The 20,642-nt window shown below is 54.7% G+C and overlaps 1 protein-coding gene across 7 annotated transcripts in view; it reads right to left on the bottom strand.

Annotated features, from left to right (window-relative positions):
- The window catches only part of NFIC (nuclear factor I C), a 65,700-nt gene that overhangs the window by 14,836 nt on the left and 30,222 nt on the right, over positions 1-20,642 (bottom strand). For all 7 annotated transcript variants that reach the window (XM_027085562.1, XM_027085560.1, XM_027085563.1 and 4 more), the window contains exons 3-6: positions 7,864-7,935; positions 4,093-4,167; positions 3,171-3,294; positions 2,413-2,537 (exon numbers count right to left, since the gene is read on the bottom strand). In XM_027085562.1, coding sequence (XP_026941363.1) covers positions 2,413-2,537; positions 3,171-3,294; positions 4,093-4,167; positions 7,864-7,935 — 396 coding nt within the window. The remainder of the gene's footprint in view (positions 1-2,412; positions 2,538-3,170; positions 3,295-4,092; positions 4,168-7,863; positions 7,936-20,642) is intronic.

Raw genomic sequence — 20,642 nt, 5'->3', positions numbered from 1 at the left:
GGAGACTGAGTCCCTCACATCACACTTGCCCAGGGCGGCTGATGGCTGGACATTTATTTGTGAGAGAAATGCACTTCCTTTTGTATTTTCTGTTATCTACAATCAGACTTAAAGCTTACTGAATACAGGTCTTTATAGAGACAAACTTTAGAAAGATAGGGAACCCACAGAGACAGACCGTAGAGACACTCTGACCCATGAATTAAAGCCTAGGGCTTCCCTGGTGGCGCAGTGGTTGGGAGTCCGCCTGCCGATGCAGGGGACATGGGTTCGTGCCCCGGTCCGGGAGGATCCCACATGCTGCGGAGCGGCTGGGCCCGTGAGCCACGGCTGCTGAGCCTGCGCGTCTGCAGCCTGTGCTACGCAACGGGAGAGGCCACGACAGTCAGAGCCCGCGTACCGCAAAAAAAAAAAAAAAAAAGTTAAAGCCTAATAAATAGAGAGGTCCTCCCAGCATTAGATACCTGGGAACCCACAATGAGGAAGAGGGAGGAGGCTTGGGACCTCAAGTGTCACAACCAGCTGTGTTAGAGACCGATTCCAAGAGATGGGAATTTTATAAAGACATGAACACCAAAGAAACTCTCCTGTTTCCTGGTCACGTATGTGCCAGGTGGTTGCTTAAGTCACATTCTATCGTGTCCTCCTTCCAACTCTCCAAAAGAATGATGGTTTTCATCACTCCCACTTTGAAGATGAGGCAACCGAGGCTCAGAGATGTTAAGTCACCTGCCCAAGGTTACACAGCCCACACACCACACAGCCAAAGACAGAGCCGGGATTTGAACCCTGGTCTCTCTGATGCTTGAACCTGCCCTCTTTCTCTCTCTCTCTCTCTCTCTCTTTCTTTCTTTTATTGAAGAAGAATTGATTTACAATAATTCAGGTATACAGCAAAATGTTTCAGTTCCATATATATAAGTATATATATATGTATGTGTGTACATATATATATATGTATATATATATATCAGATTCTTTTCTGTTATAGTGAACCTGCCCTCTTAATTGTAATGTTATGTTGCTTTTCAAGAATCCTATAGGTATGGCACTTTATATAGACAGATCTTTATAAGAAATCAGACTCTACAGGGAAGAGGGAAAGAGGAGGAGGGGGAGAGAAGAAAACAAATCCTAAGGTATACTGGGTACCTATTATGTGCCAGGCCTGTTTTAGGGACATCAAATGCATTAATTCACTTAATCCCTACAATAAACCTATGGGGTGGGTACTGCAGGTATTAACACCCCCATTTTACAGATGAAGAAGCCGAGGCGCAGAGAGGTGGGGTCACCAGGAAGCTGCAAGGGCTGGGGGACTCGAGTGTCCACGTTCATAACCACTAGGCTATACAGTGGGGTGAACCCTTGTTAAGGGATAAGGGACCGGGTAGAGACATGCTTCTAAAGCTGGGGGCAGAAACCCCGCTGAGAATCTGAGGAATGCCAGGGGCATCCTCCCCACAGGCTCCTCTGCAAACCATTTCCTTTAAGTGCAACGCTGGCCCACTGAAGAGCAGAATCTTAAGGTGAAAGGGATTTTTTTTTTTTGGCTGCGCGGCGCGTCTTGCGTGATCTTAGTTCCCCTACCAGGGATTGAATCCGGGCCACAGCAGTGGTGAAAGCACCGAGTCCTAACCACTGGACCACCAGGGACTTCCCAGAAAGGGATTCTTTAGATGAGAACCTTGTGATGGAGATGTAAACTCCAAAGAAGGGAAATCTTTGGAGAATGCCCTTAGGGAGACGGTAAGTAAACAAAGAATCAGGAGGAGCCAGCACTCAACAGAAAAAAGCTTCTACGGAACTGCTGACCCTACAGAACAGGAGCCCCATGAAACAGACACCCTGGAGAGGACCCTATGAAGACAGAAGAGCAACAAGAAAATCTACCAGGAAAAGGATGCTATAAGAAAAGAGGCAGGGCTCCTATGGAACTGGACTCACAGAGAGCAAGATCCCATGGAGATGGGAATCTTGCAAAAAAAAAAAAAAAAAAAAGGACTACAGGGAGGACCCCAGTGGAAAGGTAACCCACGTATCAGGACGCTGTAGTTGAGCGTCTACGGCGACCCGAGGATGAAGCACCCTGTTGATCAGAATCGCTACTGAGTCAATTCTGTATAGCAGGAACCCCACAGAGATGGGCCGTTAACAGGCGGAGGGCAGGAAAGTCGGGCAAGGGATAATCTCCATCCTCCCCGGCCAGAGCGGAACCGAAGAGCTCCGGGAACGCGAACCCGGACTTTACTTCCAACCGCGCGCAGCCTGCGAGACTACAATTCCCAGGAGGCCCCGCGGCTCCAGGCCGACTCTCCGCCCGGGGTGCCCGCGCAGTGCCTGCCGGAACACGTAGTCACTGTCGCGGTAACCCAGACCGGAAGGTCGGTCAGCCCCCGTCGCCAGCCCCACCTCCTTCCATGTCCTCCGTCCAGTTGCGGCTGCTACTCGTGGGAGAGCTGGGCGAGGTGTAGTAATCGCCGCCGGGGCTCGTGTCCACGTCTTCCTCCATCGAGCCCGATTTGTGCCGCTTGCTCCTAAGGGGCGAGGAAAGAAGCCAGCAGACCGGTTACCACGGAGACGGGCCCGGCGGGCTTTGCTACTTCCGGCTCTTAGGGGGCAGGGCGAGGAGGGTGCTATCGCGAGACGTCACGCGAGTCGCGGACTTTCGGCTGCTTCTCAGATGACATCCCCTTTAACCTGCCCATCACTTGGGTGGGACACCTGGGGCCAGGGGCAGGGAGGGACTCAGCAAAGGGCCAAGCTAGCAAGCTAGCAGAGTGGAGACTAAAGCCCTGAAAGCCTGGCTGATCGCTTGACCTACTGTAATCCTCAGAACAACCTGGTAGGATTATGGTCCCACTTAGCAGGTGAGGAAACCGAGGCAAACAGAATGTGACCGGCTCACGATCACACAGCATATCTCAGCAAGAACCGATATCTGTGTTCTCATGGAGTCGCAGGGTCTAGGCCTGTAGGACTCGAGGCTGTGGGAGCCCAGCGTGGGATGTCAGGGCTGGGGAAAGAGTCACTTGGGGGCTGGGTTTTGAAAGATGAATAAGAGTTTCCCAGGTAGAACGTGAAAACAGGGAGAGGAATGAACCAGCTGGGGCCAGATGGAGGTGGGGGGGGGGCGTGAGGTGCCCAGAGGTGGGGCCCCGGGGACATACCCGCTGGAGGATGTGCTGGGTAGCGTTCTTCTCATGCCGGTGCTGGCTGGATTTAGGTCATATGCCAGGTGTCCCTGCAGCTCCCCCAGGGAGAAGTTGGGTCCTGTTCCAGTCACCACAGGTGCTGTGGAGGGCGACAGAGAGGAGGATGAGGGAGGAACAAGGTCCAGGGCTGCACTTTGCCCTGGAGGGGTGGGGAGAGCCATCTTGGGGCTGGCAGAACGAAAAGGAACCGCTTCCCAGATTGGCCTGATTCCTAATTTGGCTGAAACTGGCCTTATACGATGGGTCAGAAGAACAAGGCCGTTGAGAGAGGCCAAGGTCACACTGTGAGGCAGAAGCATAGACAAAGCTGAAGGCCAAGCTTCCCAGAACTCTCAGAGGCCAGGCTCTGCTGATCTGGATGGGGAGGGCAAGGGTTAAGGTTAAGGCAGGATAGTGCCCAGAGGTCCCTGGGGTAGGATTCAAATGGGGGTGTCTGGGGATGGGGGTAGGTCCCCAGCAGGTCCATAGGTAAGGCAAGAGGACAAGAGGTGAAATAGGTTGCGGGGGGGGGCCTCTGGGGTCTCCTGGGGGGGGTGAGGGAGGTCCCAGGAATGGGGGATACTGGGGCAGAAGGTTCTTTAGCCCTTCCACCCAGCATCTGGAGTCTTCTCTGGGGAAGAGCATGTCACCCTGACCTTAGACTCTGGGAAAGGCCTGGATACCGCCCTTCCTAGAGACTTAGGCTTGGTGACAAGGGTGGCTGGAGAGGATGTGGGGGAGGAGGGCAGGGTGATGGGCTACTTCCTCCTCCTTCCCCGAGTCCCTTTCCCTCTTAGAGCCCCCATCCCGAAGCCACTTCTCCTTTCCAACAGTCCTCCCCTGTGTGAGCCCACCCCCCCACCTCGGGTCCCAGCACAGGGTGGGCGGGGACACTTACTCCGGGACACTTGGATGAGCTCAGTGACGCTGAACACACCGGAGGTGACGAAGCTCTCCTGGAAGTCGGTGGTGTCTGGAAAAGAGAGGAAGGATGGGGGTCAGCAGGCGGCCAGCTGAGCTGGGTCTGTTCCCCCCCTTGACACCTCCAGGCTGCCCAGACTCCGGGGTCTGGACCCAACCTGGCCAGTCACCCTGTCTACCCCCCTCCCCAACCACCACAGCCCTGCAGCAGGAGAATGGCCAGCTCAGCCCCTCCAAGCCGACGGGGACTCCTCTGCCCTAACACAGCTGGAGCGGATCTCCTTTCCTGAGTCTCTGCTCAGTCCTTCTCACGGCAGCCTCAGCCAGCCTCCCCTTCTCCAGCCTGGGCTTCACACCGCCTCCCAGCCCTCCTCGGGAGCCCCCGTGCTATGGCAGGCTGCGCACACAAGTGGAGGCCAGACCTGGGTTCACATCTCAGCTGCCCAATCGGCGTGTGATCTTGGATAAGTCACTTTACCTCCCTGAGCTTTGATGCTCCCTGATCTCAAAAGTGGGGACCATACACCCTGTCATCTCGGGTGGTTGTGAGCTATGAATGCTACTACCTAGGAGGGACCAGGTTGCTTCCTTTGCCTCACTCATCACCCCATGCAATGCTGCAGTCTCTTAGCCTTCTGCTTCCAGGCTGTGAGCTCTGTGGTGTCCCCAGTGCCCGGACCAGAGCCTGGCAAACGGCAGGGGCTCAGAACCATGGGGTGAATGGAGGGTCCACAGGCAGCAGTTAAATCCCCAGTGTGCCCAGACCCATTCCCGCCTAATGTCAAAGGAAGAGGGACCCTCCTCTCTGGGCTGGGGTTGTTTAGACCCACTTCATGGATTTGGAAACTGAGGCTGGCCTCGAGAGGGCAGGAGCACTGGCCCACCCAAGACAGCTGGGAGCAGGCCTGTCACACCCGGAGACCCTCTCAGGCAGGACCCATTACCAGGCACCTCCAGTGTCCGCCCCGAGCTGGGCACTGGGGACACAGTGGGGAACAAGACGTACAGGAGCAGCTGCCCTCTTGGACTCACAGCCCAGGGTGGGCGAAGGACGCCACATAAAAGCAGGAAGTCAAAAACACTTGGACATGAATGTTCACAGCAGCATGATTTACAGTAGCTGAAACTGGAGACAACCCAAATGTCCATCAACCATGATGGATACACAAAATGTGGTCCCTCCACACACGGGAACGTCACTCAGCCGTGAAAAGAGGTGAAGCCCTGACACTCGCTACAATGTGGATGGACCCTGAGAACACGAGGGAAGTGAGAGAAGCCAGACACAGAAGGATACACTGTGTGATTCCATTGATGGGAAACGTCCAGAACAGGCAAATCCACTGAGAGAGTGGGTTCCCGGTCACTCGGGGAGGGGGAGTGACTAATGGAGATGGGGTTGCTTTGTGGGTTGATGAGAATGTTCTGGAACTAGACAGAGGTGATGGGTGCACAGCTCTGTGAATGTACTTAATGTCACTGAACGGTACATTTTAATAGGGTTAAAATTCTACATTTTATGTGTGTTGTACCGCAATTTAAAAAGAAAGTTATTAAAGATGATTCAGTTAAATGTGAGATGTGTCAGGCAGTGGTGAGGCAGTCAAGGTCGGGAGAGCCTGCTGGGGAGGGGACCTATTTTACACGAAGGGCTCAGAGAAGGCTTCCCTGGGAGGGTGACATTGAACCAAGATCTCAAGGTAGGGGTGGATAAGGCGAACACGTGGGTGAAAATCTGGGTAGTGCCCAGACAGCACCTGGCACAGGGAAACTGCCTTGTGAGAACTGGCTGCCCCGATGAGGATGATATTAAACTTGACGTTTGCCACCTCCCTGTGGGTTACGATGTTCCTGGCAGCGGGAGTGGCTTGTGCAAAGGGCCTGGGGGTGGGATGCACTTGGCAAATCGGAGGCCAACAGGGCTGGAGTTGAAGGAGCCAGAGAGAGTGGTCAGAGTGGAGGTGGGACCCACAGAACGGCAGCTCTCGGCTTTGGGGGAGGGGGGGTGGGAGCAGTTCTTGTCCATGCCCCCAGGGGGCAGCAGTGGCCGCAGGTAGCTCACAGCGGTGCCCAGCTCCTCAGCTGTCTACCACGCAAGCCCCCTGCTTATGAGCTTTGTGTCCACCATTCATTGAGCAATTACTACCTGCCCAGGCCCACGATGGGAGGCTCAGGACCACAACATCCCGAGGAGGACAGGGCGGTGGCTCCCAGTGTCCAGGGGGAAGTGGCCGTGGCCACTTCCTGCTGACCCAGCTGGCCGACTGCTGTCAGCACGCCCCTCCGCCCCACCCCCACCGGGGTTTCCTGTTTGTGCAGTGCTCGCCCAGCTCCATCTCCAGGGGACTCCCTGGCGGGCGGGGAGGAAGTGATTTCCTCTACCAGACGCTGGAGCTCCCCACGGGACCAGGCCAAGCGCCATGGCCCCCGCCGCCTGCCTTGAACATCTGGCTTGGAGGGAGGCGCCTGGGGATCACAGGAGGTCAAGGAGGACTCGGGTCACAGATGGCCAGTGAGGTGTGGCCTGGGGGCCTGTGAACCTCCTGGAACCATCCAGCCTCCCTGTGCATGCCTGTGACGGACCTTCCAACGGGGATGCCCTCACCCACTGGCTGTTTCTTCCTTTCTCCCTTCTCATCTCTCCTCCTTCCTTGCCCCTAATATACAATCCCTCTGGTTTCTCTTTTTCCCTCTGCTTCATCCTTCCTTCTCTCCTTTTTTGCTTTCTAGAAATGGTTTTTGAGCACCTAGTGTGTACCAGGTCCTGTTCTAGGTACTGAGGACACAGCAGTGATCAAAACAAACACCTCTGCCCTTGAGGAGGTGATGTTCCACTAGGTGAGAAGCAAACACATTTGCAATCACTAAGCAACTAAGCAAATACATACGCGATCACTAACTTCCTCGAAAGGAAATAAAACAGAGGGCTGAGATTGAGAGTGACTGAGGCTGCTTGAGCTGAGGGGCTCAGGGAAGATCTTTCTGAGAGGGAGGCATTTGAGCTGAGACCTGGGGGATCTGGAGCAAGAGAAAGTAGTTAGCTGTCCAGATCGCAGGCACAGCACGTGCAGAGGCTCTGGGGCAGGTGGTGCCTGGTGTGCTGGAGGAACAGCGAGGAGGCTTGTGTGTCTGGAACAGAGTGAGCGAGGCGGGGAGAGGGAGGAGGGGAGGAGGGGAAGGCAGGAGGACTTGGGCTTTTACCCCCGGGAGGTGGGACCCTGGAGGGCTGTGGGCAGAGGATGGGCGGGGCCTGACTCAGGTGCTCACGGGTACCCTCTGACCACTTCAGGAGGACAGACTGTGGGAGGGAGTAGTCAGGGAGCCAGAGTAGAAGCAGGGACTCTGAAGCTTCCAAATCCTCTCTGTCCTTCTGGCTCTGCTCCCACACCCGCAACACAGAACTGAGTTGTCCTACTCATCCACTCAATGTCCCATGAGACTGCAGGGCCCACCAGGGCCTCTCCCATGGGGGGAGCACCTCAGAGCCCAGACGCCGGAGCTCAGGGTCGGGGGTTCCAACCCCAGCTCCCTGGATGCCCCTGGGAAGGCCCATATTCGTCTCCAGACCTCAGTCCCTGCCTCTGCAAAATGGGACAACTGCAGCACCTACTCCACAGCATGGCTGGGAGGAGTGACTCAGGTGCTCACGCAGGACCACACAGAACCCACAGGGGGCGCTCCGGAAACGATTCCTAAAGAAAAGATGGGGATGGGCCCGTGCCCTCCACCCCGCCACCTCCAGACTCACCCAGTGTGATGGGCTTGCTGTCCTCCTGGTCGGAGCCCATCCCCGCCCGGGGACTGCCACTTTGCTCTGCATCTGCAAAGACAGGGAGGGGGAGTTGTGACATCGCAGGGACCCCCACTCAGGAGGGGAGGAGACATCAGCCCAGTGCTAGGCTGGGCCGGCGCCGTGGTCTGGAGCATGGCACGGCCCCCTCCCTGGCTGCTGCCCCAGGGGGTCATGGATGTCGGAGGTCACTAAGCGCCAGCCTGCCTGTGTCCTGAACCATGGCGAGAACCCGAGTGGAGGGGCTGGCTCAGTCGTGGGGAAGTGCTCGCTGAGCCTCAGTTTCCTCATCTGTCAAGTGAGGATAACTCATTTAATCCTGCCTCTGCCATATGAGGTGGGAACTCTCACGCCCATTTCACAGACGGGAAAACAGAGGGCCAGAGAGGTGAGTCCCTGGTCCCTCGGGCCCCCTCCCCACCGCCTCTGCCTTCCGAGTCCTGGGAGCCCAGCCTGTGGTCTTGGGTTGCCACTCAGGATCCCCGGAGAGGGGGCCGAGGGGCATATTTCTGCAGCTGTGACATTTCCGGCCCCACCCGCTGGGCTTGGGGGCTCCCTCCCACCCCGGCGCCCGCCCCTCCATCTTATCTAAAAATAATCAGGCTCCTTGGCAGCCGGGTGAAGCAGACAGACGCTGAGCTCAGCGTTATTGGCTCCGGAGGCCTAGATGGAGGGCGAGTAGAGCCAGGCCCCTCTGCAGCCCTCACACCCTCCACCCCAGACTGTGGGGGAGAGGAAATGGACAAGCCCAGCCAGACAGGACCCCTAGCCCCCCTCCCCCATTTGTCTCTCAGGTCAAGGACAAAGGTGGCGGGAATCACCATCAAATGCCAGAGAAAGAGAATCAGGCCCCTCCCACCTGCCACACTCCAAGGCCCAGAGCTAATTGCTGTGTGACCTTAGGCAAATCGCTTAACCTCCCTGAGCCTCAGAGTCTTCTCTTCAAATGTGCGAAAGCATCTCACAGGCCTGGCTGGGTTGCCAGGAGGTGGCAAGGAGCTGATACGTATGAAGCGCTTAGGGCATACTGAGCTCTAGATCCATGGTGACATCCACCCCGTTATTGTTATTACTGTTATTTTTAAGTCCCTAACATGACCACAGATGTTTTTTCTTGTTCTCATTTCATACTTTCCCTTAAATCATGAAGAGAGCCGCAAATCTGGCATTGTTAGTGTACCCATTTTGTAGGCAAGGAAAAGGGAGGGTTAGAATGACGAAAAAGTGCCCCGCCCCACACCCCTTGCTGTTGTTTTTTTACACAGTAGTGTATCATTTTATTTTATTTTTTGTCCGCACCGCTTGCGGGATCTTAGTTCCCTGACCAGGGATCGAACCTGTGTCCGCTGCGGTGGAAGGGCAGAGTCTTAACTCCTGGACCGCCAGGGAATTCCCCTGCCCCTTGTTTTAATTCGGTAGCTAGTGCTTACATCCCGACATCCAGCAGGCGCTTGCGTGAGCTGCCTGGATTCTGCGATGAGACGCGCGCGTTCCCATCCCAGCTCTGGGAACCTCCAAGGACCCGTGGTCCCGGGGGCGGGGGTCACTTCCCCTGCTGGGGCCTCAGTGCACCCAGGGTTGCTTTGGGGATAATAATAACGATGACACTTCGCACAACAGTCACTGGGCCCTCGCCGTCTGCCTGGCATCGCGCTTTTGCCTTTGCACACGCTGTGCGCTGAGCACCTACTTGCGGGCAAGACCCAGAGATGCTGTAAACAGCACAGGAGCGGCCCCACCTGCCTCAGTTTCCCCATCCACGATAGGAGCGGATGCAGGCAGCCCTCCTTGGCTGGGCTGAGCAGCCCCTGCGTGGCCGACTAGGCTGGGCAGGCTGGGCAGTGGTGAGAGGGCTGTGCCCGGCTCGGCCCCGTGCCCTGTGGCCACTCCCGGGCTCGGGCAGCCAGCGGCCCCTTGGAGCCGGCCCATCCTGCTTGGATGGCCGCATGGCTGGGCACGGGTGGCCACTGGGTTGGGAAGGGCCCAGCCCGGGCAGCCAGCTGTCGGGCTCCAGGCCTTGGGCACAGACCCTCTTCCGGAACCAGCACCCACATGCACTCAGCGGGCAACAGTGCCCGGCTGGCACTCAGGGGCCTACCCGAGAAGGGGGATGTTTCTTGAGCGCCGCCTGTGTGCTTATGCTTTGGAACCAGGCAGCCCAGGCTGTGGGCCTCAGACGCCACCCCTCATCTCTCTGTGCCTCACTCTCCGCATCTGTGAAATGGGCACAATGACAGAATCTCCCTCAGAGGCTGTTCGGGAGGGAAAAGGTGATAATGAATGCAATCAAGGGCCTCAAACAGTGGCTGACATGTAGTAAGCACTTCACCAACTGGAAGGAGGGTTTTATTACTATTATTGCTATCTCCTTGCTGTTTCTGTATTGGGTGCTATTACTTTGTACCTTGAAAGCCATGGCCCTAGGCTATGGCTGGCTCTAGTCTGGAGCCCTTATTCACTGCTCTTGACCTCAGCCCAGCCATATCACCTGTTTGAGACTCAGTTTCCTCATCTGTAAAATGGGACTATAATAAAACTCACTTCCCAGGGTCTGCTGGGTCTCCAAGTCAGTAAAGAACAAGTGTAAGAGGGTTGGTGCCAAGTTGACATTCAATACATGGTAGGTTTGGGCAGCGATCGTAAATGAGAGTGTGTTTTTAATTTTGGTTTCTAGTTGATCATTGCTAGCATTTACAAATGCGATTGGTTTGGGGGTGTTAATCTTGTATTCTGCAACCTTGCTGAACTCACATATTAGTTCTAAGAGTCTTTTTCTTTTTCTGGTAGATTCTTTGGGATTTTCTATGAAAACCGTCATGTCGCTTGCAAATAGGGCAAGTTGTATCTCTTTCTTCCTAATCTGTATGCCTCTGATTTCTGTTTCTTGGTTTTTCGCACTGACTAGGACTTCCAGAACCCTGTCGACTGGAAGTGGTGAGAGCAGGTGTCCTCATCCTGCTTCTGATCTTAGGGGGAACCCATTCGGTCTCTCACCACTAAGAATAATGCTAGCTGTGGTTTCTGCAGATCCCTTTATTGGGCTGAAGAAGCTCTCTCTCTTTTTTCTCCTATACTCCTGGTAGTTCTTTTTAAATTTAAGTAAGTGTAGTTTCTAAATAATATGATGCTGTAATTATAGGCCATCTCATTAAAAATTGTTTTAATTTGATTTTTAGATTGTGTTGAAATATACACAACATAAACTTTACCATTTAACCATTTCTAAGTGTGCAGTTTAGTGGCGTTGAGTACATTCATAGTATCTTGTGACCATCCCCACCATCATCTCCAGAACTTTCTCATCTTCCCAAACTGAAACTCTGTCCCCATGAAACGCTGACTCCCCACCCCTCCCCCAGCCCCTGGCCCCCATCATCTACTTCCTATCTCTGTGGATGTGACTCCTCTGGGGACCCCCTGTGAGTGGAATCACACACTGTGTGTCCTTCTGTGTCTGGCTTCTCTCACTGAGCATCGTGTCCTCAAGGTTCATCCACGTTGTAGCAGGTGTCAGAATCTCCTTCCTTTTTATTGTGTCATCTTACTGGCCATGCCGCAGGCCATGTGGGATCTTAGTTCCCTGACCAGGGACTGAACCCCACCCCCTGCAGTGGGAGCACAGAGTCTTAATGCTGGACCGCCAGGGAAGTCCCTGCCATCTTATCTTTAATCATCTCTAAAACCGTGAACTATTTCTCACCCACCTGCTGACCACCTGCCTGTCATTTGGCTCCTGGAAACCCTGTCTTCTGGAGCTGTCCAGTACGGGAGCCCCGAGTCACATGCAACTTGAAATTTAAATTGGCTAAATTGAAATTAAAGTTTCAGGACTTCAGCCGCACCAGTTACCTTTCAATACTCGACAGGCACACGTGGCTGGTGGCGACCGAACTGGACGGCACCGAATACGCCCACCATCACCACACAAAGTTCTATCGGGCTGAGCTGCTCTGGATTTTTCCGTGAAGAATCAAGGGAAAAAAACCAAAGAAGACACCGATAATTCTTCCTCCTCCCATCTAGAGGCCCAGTCCTAAAATGGACCTTCCTTCGGTCTGAACAGATGGACCCAGAGTGTATAATGCTAAAGGCCAGCTAATGTCCAATGCCCCAAGATGCCCCAGGCCCCAAATGGGCAGCTTTCATTTGCTGAGTTTTTACTGTGTTAGGAGCTCCATAGCGCCATCTGATTAAATCTACCCAACGGATGAGGTTGGTAAACTGAGGACCGGCTCAGGGAGTCTATGTCCCAAAGCTGATGTCAATTCAAAGAAACTGTCCGCCTAGCGCAGAGCTTCCAAACTGGGGTGATCCTGCACCCCAAGGCGATGTCTGGGGATATCTGTGTTTGTCACGACTGGGGGGCTCCTGGCCTTGAGGGGGCGGCGGGGACAGGGAGGCTGGTCTGGGATAGCCCCACAGAGTCATCCGGCCCCCAGTGTCAGCAGTGCCGAGGCGGAGGGACTCTGTTCCAGATCCATCCGTTCTCAGTAGGGGCAAAAATTGGTTCTTGGGGCGATGGAGGGGGCTAAACATTTTTGCTCTTTTTATTTATAAAACATAGATAAATAGATATAGACACAGTATATAAATAGATATGTAATATACCTGTGCTATTAAAATTTCATGAGGTGCAGTGATTAGGGAAAAAAACTGTCTAAAAGGGCTCCTTAGGGGGAGGCAATAATGAAAGAAAAGAGTCTTGTACCATTTTAAAGGGCTGTCAAAAGAGAAAGAAGAGTATGCAACAGAAACTGCAGGTGACCTACCAGGTCTAAGGCATTCACTTCCCTGAAAGTCTGCCAACCTCTGCTGTGTGTCCTTGTGCAAATACTTTTGACATCTCTGAGCCTCCATTTCCTCATCCATAAATTAGAGCTGAACTGCACTACCGTTTACTTCTCTCCTTTGATCACTTGGCAAACTGACTGCTGAGCACCTCCAGGGTGCCATGTGTCTAACACACGGCAGCAACCAAGATGGACACAACTCCCTGCCTTCGCGGCACTGACATCCTAATGGTGGAGTGACAGGCAATGAAGAAGTAAGCAAATAAGCCAGGAGTACAATTCCAGGCTGTGCCAGGTGCAAGGGAGGCCATCCAACCCAGAGATGTGACTGGCAGCCCCTGGTGAGTGAGCGGCTGTGACTGGAGCTCCTGGGAGGGTCGTCAAGGTCACACCGTGTGAACTGGTACATTCCAATAGTTAATACGTGGTGAGTCACTCCTTTGACTATGTTGAGCCACAAGTTTCCCCTCCACTGACTCATCTAATCTTCGAAACTCCCCCAAGAGGGATATGCGATTATCATCCCCATTTTCCAGATGGGGAAACTGAGGCACAGAGAGAGGCAGGCGACATATGCAAACTCAGGCAGCACCAGGTGGCACCGATGGGCCTGGGATCAACCCCCAGACACCCCAAGGCCTCACAGTCGGGTCCTGTGCTTTTGACTAGGAGGTGTCCAGTGGGCCCTTGGAGGGGGCTCAGTTGGTCCTGCCCCAACTCCAGGACTCCTTTCTTATCGGTGGTTTGGAGTGACCCACTGTGTTTGGACGCTGTTGTCTGACCAGTCAGATAAAGGCCCCAGCTGGGGGTCCCCTGCTGCTCTGCTTTTGCCAAAGGTCCCTTCTGTCACTAATTGTGGTGCTGGGGACAGCTGGGGGCAGATAAATTGTTTGCATATCTCTGTTCCACTTAGGCTGAAAAGCACCCCATGGAAGCAGAGCCCCCAGATCCTACTGTCCATGGGAGCAGAGGCCCCAGACCCTGACGCACAGGCCAGGGAAATTTCAGAGCACTTCCACCTCACTGAGGTGGGAGCTGAGGTGTAGAGTGAGAAGATATGGGATGATGATGACGATAATAATAATAACAATAACAACAATAATAATGGTAACTGCTAAGCACAGACGGCTTACAGAACACCAGATGTCAGGCTACGTATTTAACAGTTTTGTCTAACACCCTCCAGCAATCCTTGATCGAGGCTGACAACCATGGGTTACCCAGAGAGGGTAAGTGAGTTACCCAAGGCCATACAGCAAGGAAAGCTGATGGGCCGACCAGGCTTTATCTGCTCCTCTCAAAAGTATATCCAAGAAAACCATAATTCGAAAAGATACATGCACCCCAGTGTTCACTGCAACACTATTCAGTAGCCAGGACATGGAAGCAACCTAAATGCCCATCAGTGGAGGAATGGATAAAGAAGATGTGGTACATATATACAATGGAATATCACTCAGCCGTAAAAAAAGAATGAAATGATGCCATTTGTAGCAACATGGATGGAGATTATCATACTAAGTGAAGTGAGCCAAAGACAAATATCATACGCTATCACTCACATGTGGAATCTAATTTAAAAAATGATATAAATGAACTTATTTACAAAACAGAAACAGACTCGAAGATCTCAAGGACGAACTTATGGCTACCAAAGGGGAAATGTGGTGGGGAGGGATAAATCAGGAGGTTGGGATTAACATACACATACTACTATGTATAAAATAGATAACCAACAAGGACCTACTGTATAGCACAGGAAACTGTACCCGATATTCTGTAATAACCTATATATGGGTAAAGAATCTGAAAAAGAATGAATATATGTATATGTATAACTGAATCACTTTGCTGTACATCTGAAACTAATGCAACACTGTAAATCAACTATACTCCAATAAGATTTATTTGTAAAAAGGGGGGGGAATATTCTTGAATGTCTTATTGAATTTTATATCATGTCGATCACGGGCTTTAAAACGTTTGCCTGTTAATGAGTTCTTTCCTGACCTGGTCGCTGTCCCCCAGATCCCCCACGGCCCATCCCTGAATACGTGGCTTTCTGCAGGCCTGCTTAGATCAGGCGTTCGACTTGGTGCTTTGTGCTGCCCAGAATGCATTCCCGACCGCACGAGGAAAACACGAACAGGCCAGAGCAGGACCACGGAACCAAAATGCACGCTCTCCGCTGCCGGGCAGGGGATTTTCTATGGGTGTGCCTTGGGGGTGTCTGCCGACTCCACCCGAGCATGGGGTTCACGGTCAAAAAGCAGGAGCATCGCTGCGGGTTTCTCAGGGCAGCTGTTGGACTCTTCAAAGTCTTTCAAATGCATTGGGGTCATGAGGAAGAGGCTCCAGGTTCCAAACTCGTATGACCTTGGGGCATCTTTTAGAAGCTGGAGTCATACCCTGAAACCTGGGCTGAAGCCCCAGCCCTGGCACAACCCGGGGTGTGACCTGGGACTAGTCGGGCCTCTCTCCCCTCTGAGTCTTTTATACATAGTTGTATGTGTATGTTAATCCCAACCTCCTGATTTATCCCTCCCCACCACATTTCCCCTTTGGTAGCCGTAAGTTCGTTCTTGAGATCTTTGAGTCTGTTTCTGTTTTGTAAATAAGTTCATTGATATCATGTTTAAAATTGGATTCCACATGTGAGTGATAGCGTGTGATATTAGTCTTTGTCTGGCTCCCTTCACTTAGTACGATAATCTCCATCCATGTTGCTACAAATGGCATCATTTCATTCTTTTTTTATGGCTGAGTGATATTCCATTGTATATATGTACCACATCTTCTTTATCCATTCCTCCATTGATGGGCATTTAGGTTGCTTCCATGTCTGTAAAGTGGGCTTTCTCCATTGTTGCCTTACTTTATATGGGTGTGAGGTTGAAATCAGAGGAGCCCCGGGAGGGGAGGGGCCAATCACAAAGGGATAAATACTGTTTGGGTGACAGCATTTTTCCAAACTCAGAAGTTAAACGACCTTTGTCCCCCCTCTGCCCACAGCCCTCCAGGGCTCCCACTTCCCTGGGGGTAAAAGCCCAAGTCCTCCCCGTGGCCCACAGGGACCTACACGGCCTGCCCCGTCCCCTCCCTGCCCTCCCCTCCTCCCTCTCTCCCCCTCGCTCACTCCGCTCCAGCCACATGGGCCTCCTCGCTGTTCCTCCAAAACACCATGCCTGGTCCTGCCCCAGGACCTTTGCACATGTGGTTCCCTCTGCCCACAACACGGTTCCTTCTGTATCTATGTGCCTCACATTCTCCCCTCATGCCAGGACCTTCCTGAAAGGTCTTTTTTTCCGATACACACACAAGGCTCTCCAGCACGATGCATGAAGCAGAGCTAACCACACTCATGCTAGTATAAGTGAGACTGGCCCCGGACAGCGGCTGTGTTTCAAGTGACACCCTGGTTTGGCCTGGGACCAGTATTCTCGACTTCCCGGGTCCGCCGGGTGTTCACAGGCAGCCTGAACATCACCACCGCCTGTGGCCTTTCCCTCAAACAAACACATGACCATACCGACAATAGAAATGTAAACTGGATCCCATTGACGGAGTGTACATACTGTTCTTTCCTGTCCGTGGCCACGAGCCCAAATTTGGTCTGTCCCAGCCCATGACAAAGGCGCCGCCGTGGCCTCCGGTCCAGCCCTTCCCGGCCCAGAGCACCCGCCCCCTTTGCACCAGGCAACTCCCTCCATCCTGGTTGCTGAGGCTCCCGCAGTTCCTAACTGGGAGATCCAGGCACCGCCCCGGCATTCATGTCCCAGATGTTTACCGACCACCTACCACTTGCCAGGCACTGGGGAAATGGCAGGGAGCCAAGGCGGGGGAGACAGACAGGAAACGAGCCGACAGAAGGAGCCCGAGATAATTTCGGTGGTTCTAAGTTCCACCGAGGCAATGAAACTGGGTGAGAGGACAGACAGTGGCTGGGGGTGGGGGAGGTGACTTTTGACAGAAAAGTCAGGAGAAACCTCTCTAAGGGCCTAGGGATGGGACGGAGCCAGCCACGGGGAGAGCTGAGGGCAGATGGCACAGCAAGTGCAAAGGCCCCGGGGCAGGAACAAACATGGGATGTTTGGGGAACAGAGAGAGCACGTGGCCCCAGCACGTACACACAGCGGGGAGACATGAGACCACTCGGGGCCCCGCGGGCCGCGTGGGAAGCTTGGGTTTTAGTCTCAAGGGCGATGATCTATGTTACATTTTAAAACGTCTCTGGTGATGAGGGTGTGGAGAAATTGGAACCTTCGTGCACGGCTGACGGGAATGTAAAATGGTGCAGCCATAGCGGAAAATGGCTTGGCGGTCCCTCCAAAGTTAAACATAGAATCACCAACGTGACCCACGCCTACGTATACGCCCAAAAGAATTGAAAACAGATACTTGCCCACCATGTTCACAGCAGCATGATTCATAGTAGCCATAAGGCGGAAACACCCCAAATATCCAACAACAGGTGAGGGATACACAAAGTGTGGTCCATCCCTATAGTGGAATATTACTCAGCCTTAAAAAGGCAGGAAATTCTGACACTCGCTACAGCATTGATGAACCTTGAGGACATGATGCTCAGTGAGATAAACCAGACGCAGAAGGACAAATACTGACTGATTCCACTCACAGGAGGTCCCTAGAGGACTCAAATCCATAGAGACAGGAAGTAGATGGTGGGGGCCAGGGCCTGGGGAGTGTTTAATGGGGACAGAGTTTCAGTTTGGGATGATGAGAAAGTTCTAGGGATGGACGGTGGGGATGGTTGCATGACAGTGTGAATGTACTTAATGCCACCGAGCTGTGCGCTTACAAATGGTTAAGATGGTGAATTTTATATTATATATGTTTTACTATAATAAAGTGTGCACGCGTGCGCACGCACACACACGCACACACACACATATTAAAAAAGTCTGGCTGCTGAGTGAATTCTGGACTCTCAGAGGCTGGAAGTCCACAGGGAGGGGTGGGCAAACATCCCGGTGGGCATAACAGCCTGGCCCAGGGTGATGGCCTGGGGTGTACAGAGGGGTCATATTTAATTTATCTTTGGGATTTACAAAGGACAGGACTTGCTGATACCACAATCGCACTTGTTTAAACCTGGCGGGATACGGGAGAGACTAGGGTTCCCACTGGGGCCCAGCGGTGCATCCGCTGGGCCCGCCTCGGCTGCCACAGTGAGCTCGCCCGCAGGATTTCTCTTCCAACCTCAGCGGGCTTCCAAATGTAGCTGGCTCTGCCTTGCTGCCACGTCCGCCTCCCAACGCCAGCCAGCTAGAGAGAGACCCAAAGCCAGGCCCTGGAATTCCCAGCTCCCCAGTGTCACCAGCCATTTTTAAACATCGCCAGCTGAGGTTCAACTTTCTCTGTCCTGGAAGGCCATACCGTACACGCGACCCTGGCCTTCATCCTTCTCGCTCTTGCCATGAACCTTCCCTGCCCCTCTCGCTCTCAGGCAAACTCCAACCATCTCTCCAAGCCCGGTTCTAACGTCTCCTTCTCTGGAACACCCTCCCCTGGCCCCTTGTGCAAACCTTGTCCTAGCTCTCATCACACTGGACTGAGTCTGGGTCTTTAAACGTATGAAAGTCGCAAGTCCTCCCCAAGGCCCTGCACGACCTGCCCCGTCCCCTCCCTGCCCTCCCCTCCTCCCTCTCTCCCACTGACTCACTCTGTTCCAGCCACACGGGCCTCCTCACTGTTCCTCCAACATGCCAGGCAGAGTCCTGCCCCAGGGCCTTTGCACATGCTGTTCCCTGCCTGGAATGCCTTTCCTGCAAATGCCTGCCTGGTCTAGCTCCCTCTCTTGCCCAAGAGACCAAGGGAGGGGGGGGATTATGTGTCCACAGGACCTGGGCTTGACGCTCTGGAAATCTGGGTTTCACGTCCTCGTATCCCTTCTAAGAAGTGTGACAAGGGATTCCCGCATATGTCCACCTATGTTACAACCTGTTTTGTGTCCTGAGTCTCTACCCCCATCCCATATGACTGTCTGTGCAAACCCAAGCATAAGGGGAAACGATGATCCTTCCACTTAACACACGTATTGAGCACGAACTGTGTACCAGGCCCTGTCCTAGGATCCAGGGACACAGCAACGAACAAAACGGACACAAAGTTCTGCCGCATGAGGTTCATCGTCAAGGCGTCCTCCCGGTCATCTTGAGGAGGGCCAGGAGTTGAGTCACAGCACGAAGGCTTCGGGCTAGACTGAACTTGGACTTCCCTGGTAGTGTAGCAGGAGGACCAGGACGGAAATTGCCCTGGGCTTCAAGCAATTCCAGTACAAACCCTGACTCTCCCTGGAGACGCCCCATCCTGCCCCTGCAGGCTCAAGACCGCAGGCTCCCAAGGCCAGCAATCACGAGAACTGGATATCAGTCTCACCAATGCTGTGCGACCTCAGCAAAGCTACGTTCCTTCTCTGAGCCTCCACATCCTGGTACACACGATCTAAAACCCCCAGGCGACACTCTTCCAGGGGCTGTTTGGACAAACCCAAGGGAAAAAAGCAAGATGCTAGACGTTCAGGACCTTCATCCGCCCCCGGGGGAAATCTGGATAAGGCGTCAGGACCGAGAGGCAGAAGGCCACGGCCGCGGTGACCTCCCGGACGCCGGCCCCCGCCCGGGCCTCCCCCGCCTTGTCCTTCCTGACCCGTCGCGTTCCTCGAGTCTGGACCACACTTTCCATCTCCCTCTGCCCTGCCGCCGGCCGCCTGGGCCCCAGCCAACCTGCTTCGGAATCACTTTCAAAGAAAAGTTTCTTTTTTCTTCCCACCCGGCCTGGCTCTCGCCCCCGCCTGCTCCGCGGCCTGGCTGCGGGCCCTGCCGGGCACTGGTGGACACCTCGGGCCAGCGGGTCAGGGCAGCGGCCGTCCACCGCCCCCCGCCGGCCCCAGCGCAGGCCCGGGCGGTGAGCGCGCGGCCTTGGGCTGAACTCGGGGCGTCCGCGGGCTCCAGGGGGGCTTTGGCACAGGTGGTTTGGGGGCGTCCGGGCCGAAAAGCCGGCGGGGAGGCCCCCATAGGCCGCGGGGCCCACTCTGAGGCCTGCAGGCCGGGACTCGTCCCACCCCGGCCGCTCTTGGCGGCCACGCCACCGATGACATCAGCGCTCTGGCGGCCATTTTCTCAATGCTCCCTCCCGGCTTCCAGATGCTTCTCTGGCCTTGGCGGCCATTTTGTAGGCGCGGGAGGAGCGGGCTGGCGGGGCCTGGAGCCCAGGCTCCCCTCCCGGGGTGGGGTGGGGGGTGGGGGCGGCCATGGTTGGGGGGGTGGGCTGGGGCGGCCTGCGCGGGTTAAAGGCACTTGTGCCAGGAGGGCGGCTGCCGTGCCAGGCGGGGGGAGGCGCCCGCCCGCTGCCACCCGAGCCCCGTGCTCCCCACCACCGCCGCCGCTCGGCACAAACCAGACTCCGGGTGGCACCAAGGATGTGAAAAACAAGGTTAAAAATACCCACACGCGCAACCTCGGCCCCCCTCCCCCCTCCCGGTCCCCTCCAATGTCAAATGTGTCAGCGCCACCCGGGGAGGGGGGCAGACTTAAAATAACTCGCTGTTTACATTTGGAGCAGATTCTTGGCTTTGCCAGCAGCCAAGCCAAGGCCTCGGCCTGCCTCCCTGGCAGCCCGGCCGGGGGGCGGGGGGCGGGTTGGGGGCTGGGAGCCGGGGAGCCACATGTGCCCACGGGCTAAGCGCTCACGTGTGGCCACAAGAGGGGACGCGGCCCCGGAAGCCGTCTGCGGCCACGCGGTGGATGGAGGCGGCGGAAGCCCGCAGCATCCCCCCTGCCAGGGACGGGGTGGGGGCACCCGGCCGGCCAGCCAGGGTCTGCCGAGGAGCCCGGCCCCTCCCAGCTTCCCTTCCTTCTGAAGTTTCTCCGGCTGCGTCACCAACGCGGCAGCCCCGCGGGAGTCGGGGGTGGGGTGGGGGGAAGG

Source organism: Aethalodelphis obliquidens, unplaced genomic scaffold (genome assembly GCF_003676395.1).
Source record: "Aethalodelphis obliquidens isolate GAN/ISIS:26980383/991018 unplaced genomic scaffold, ASM367639v1 scaffold53, whole genome shotgun sequence".
NCBI classification, from domain to species: Eukaryota; Metazoa; Chordata; class Mammalia; order Artiodactyla; family Delphinidae; genus Aethalodelphis; species Aethalodelphis obliquidens.
Note: the sequence above shows the minus strand (reverse complement) of the source record. Positions and strands in the feature narration are given on the sequence as shown.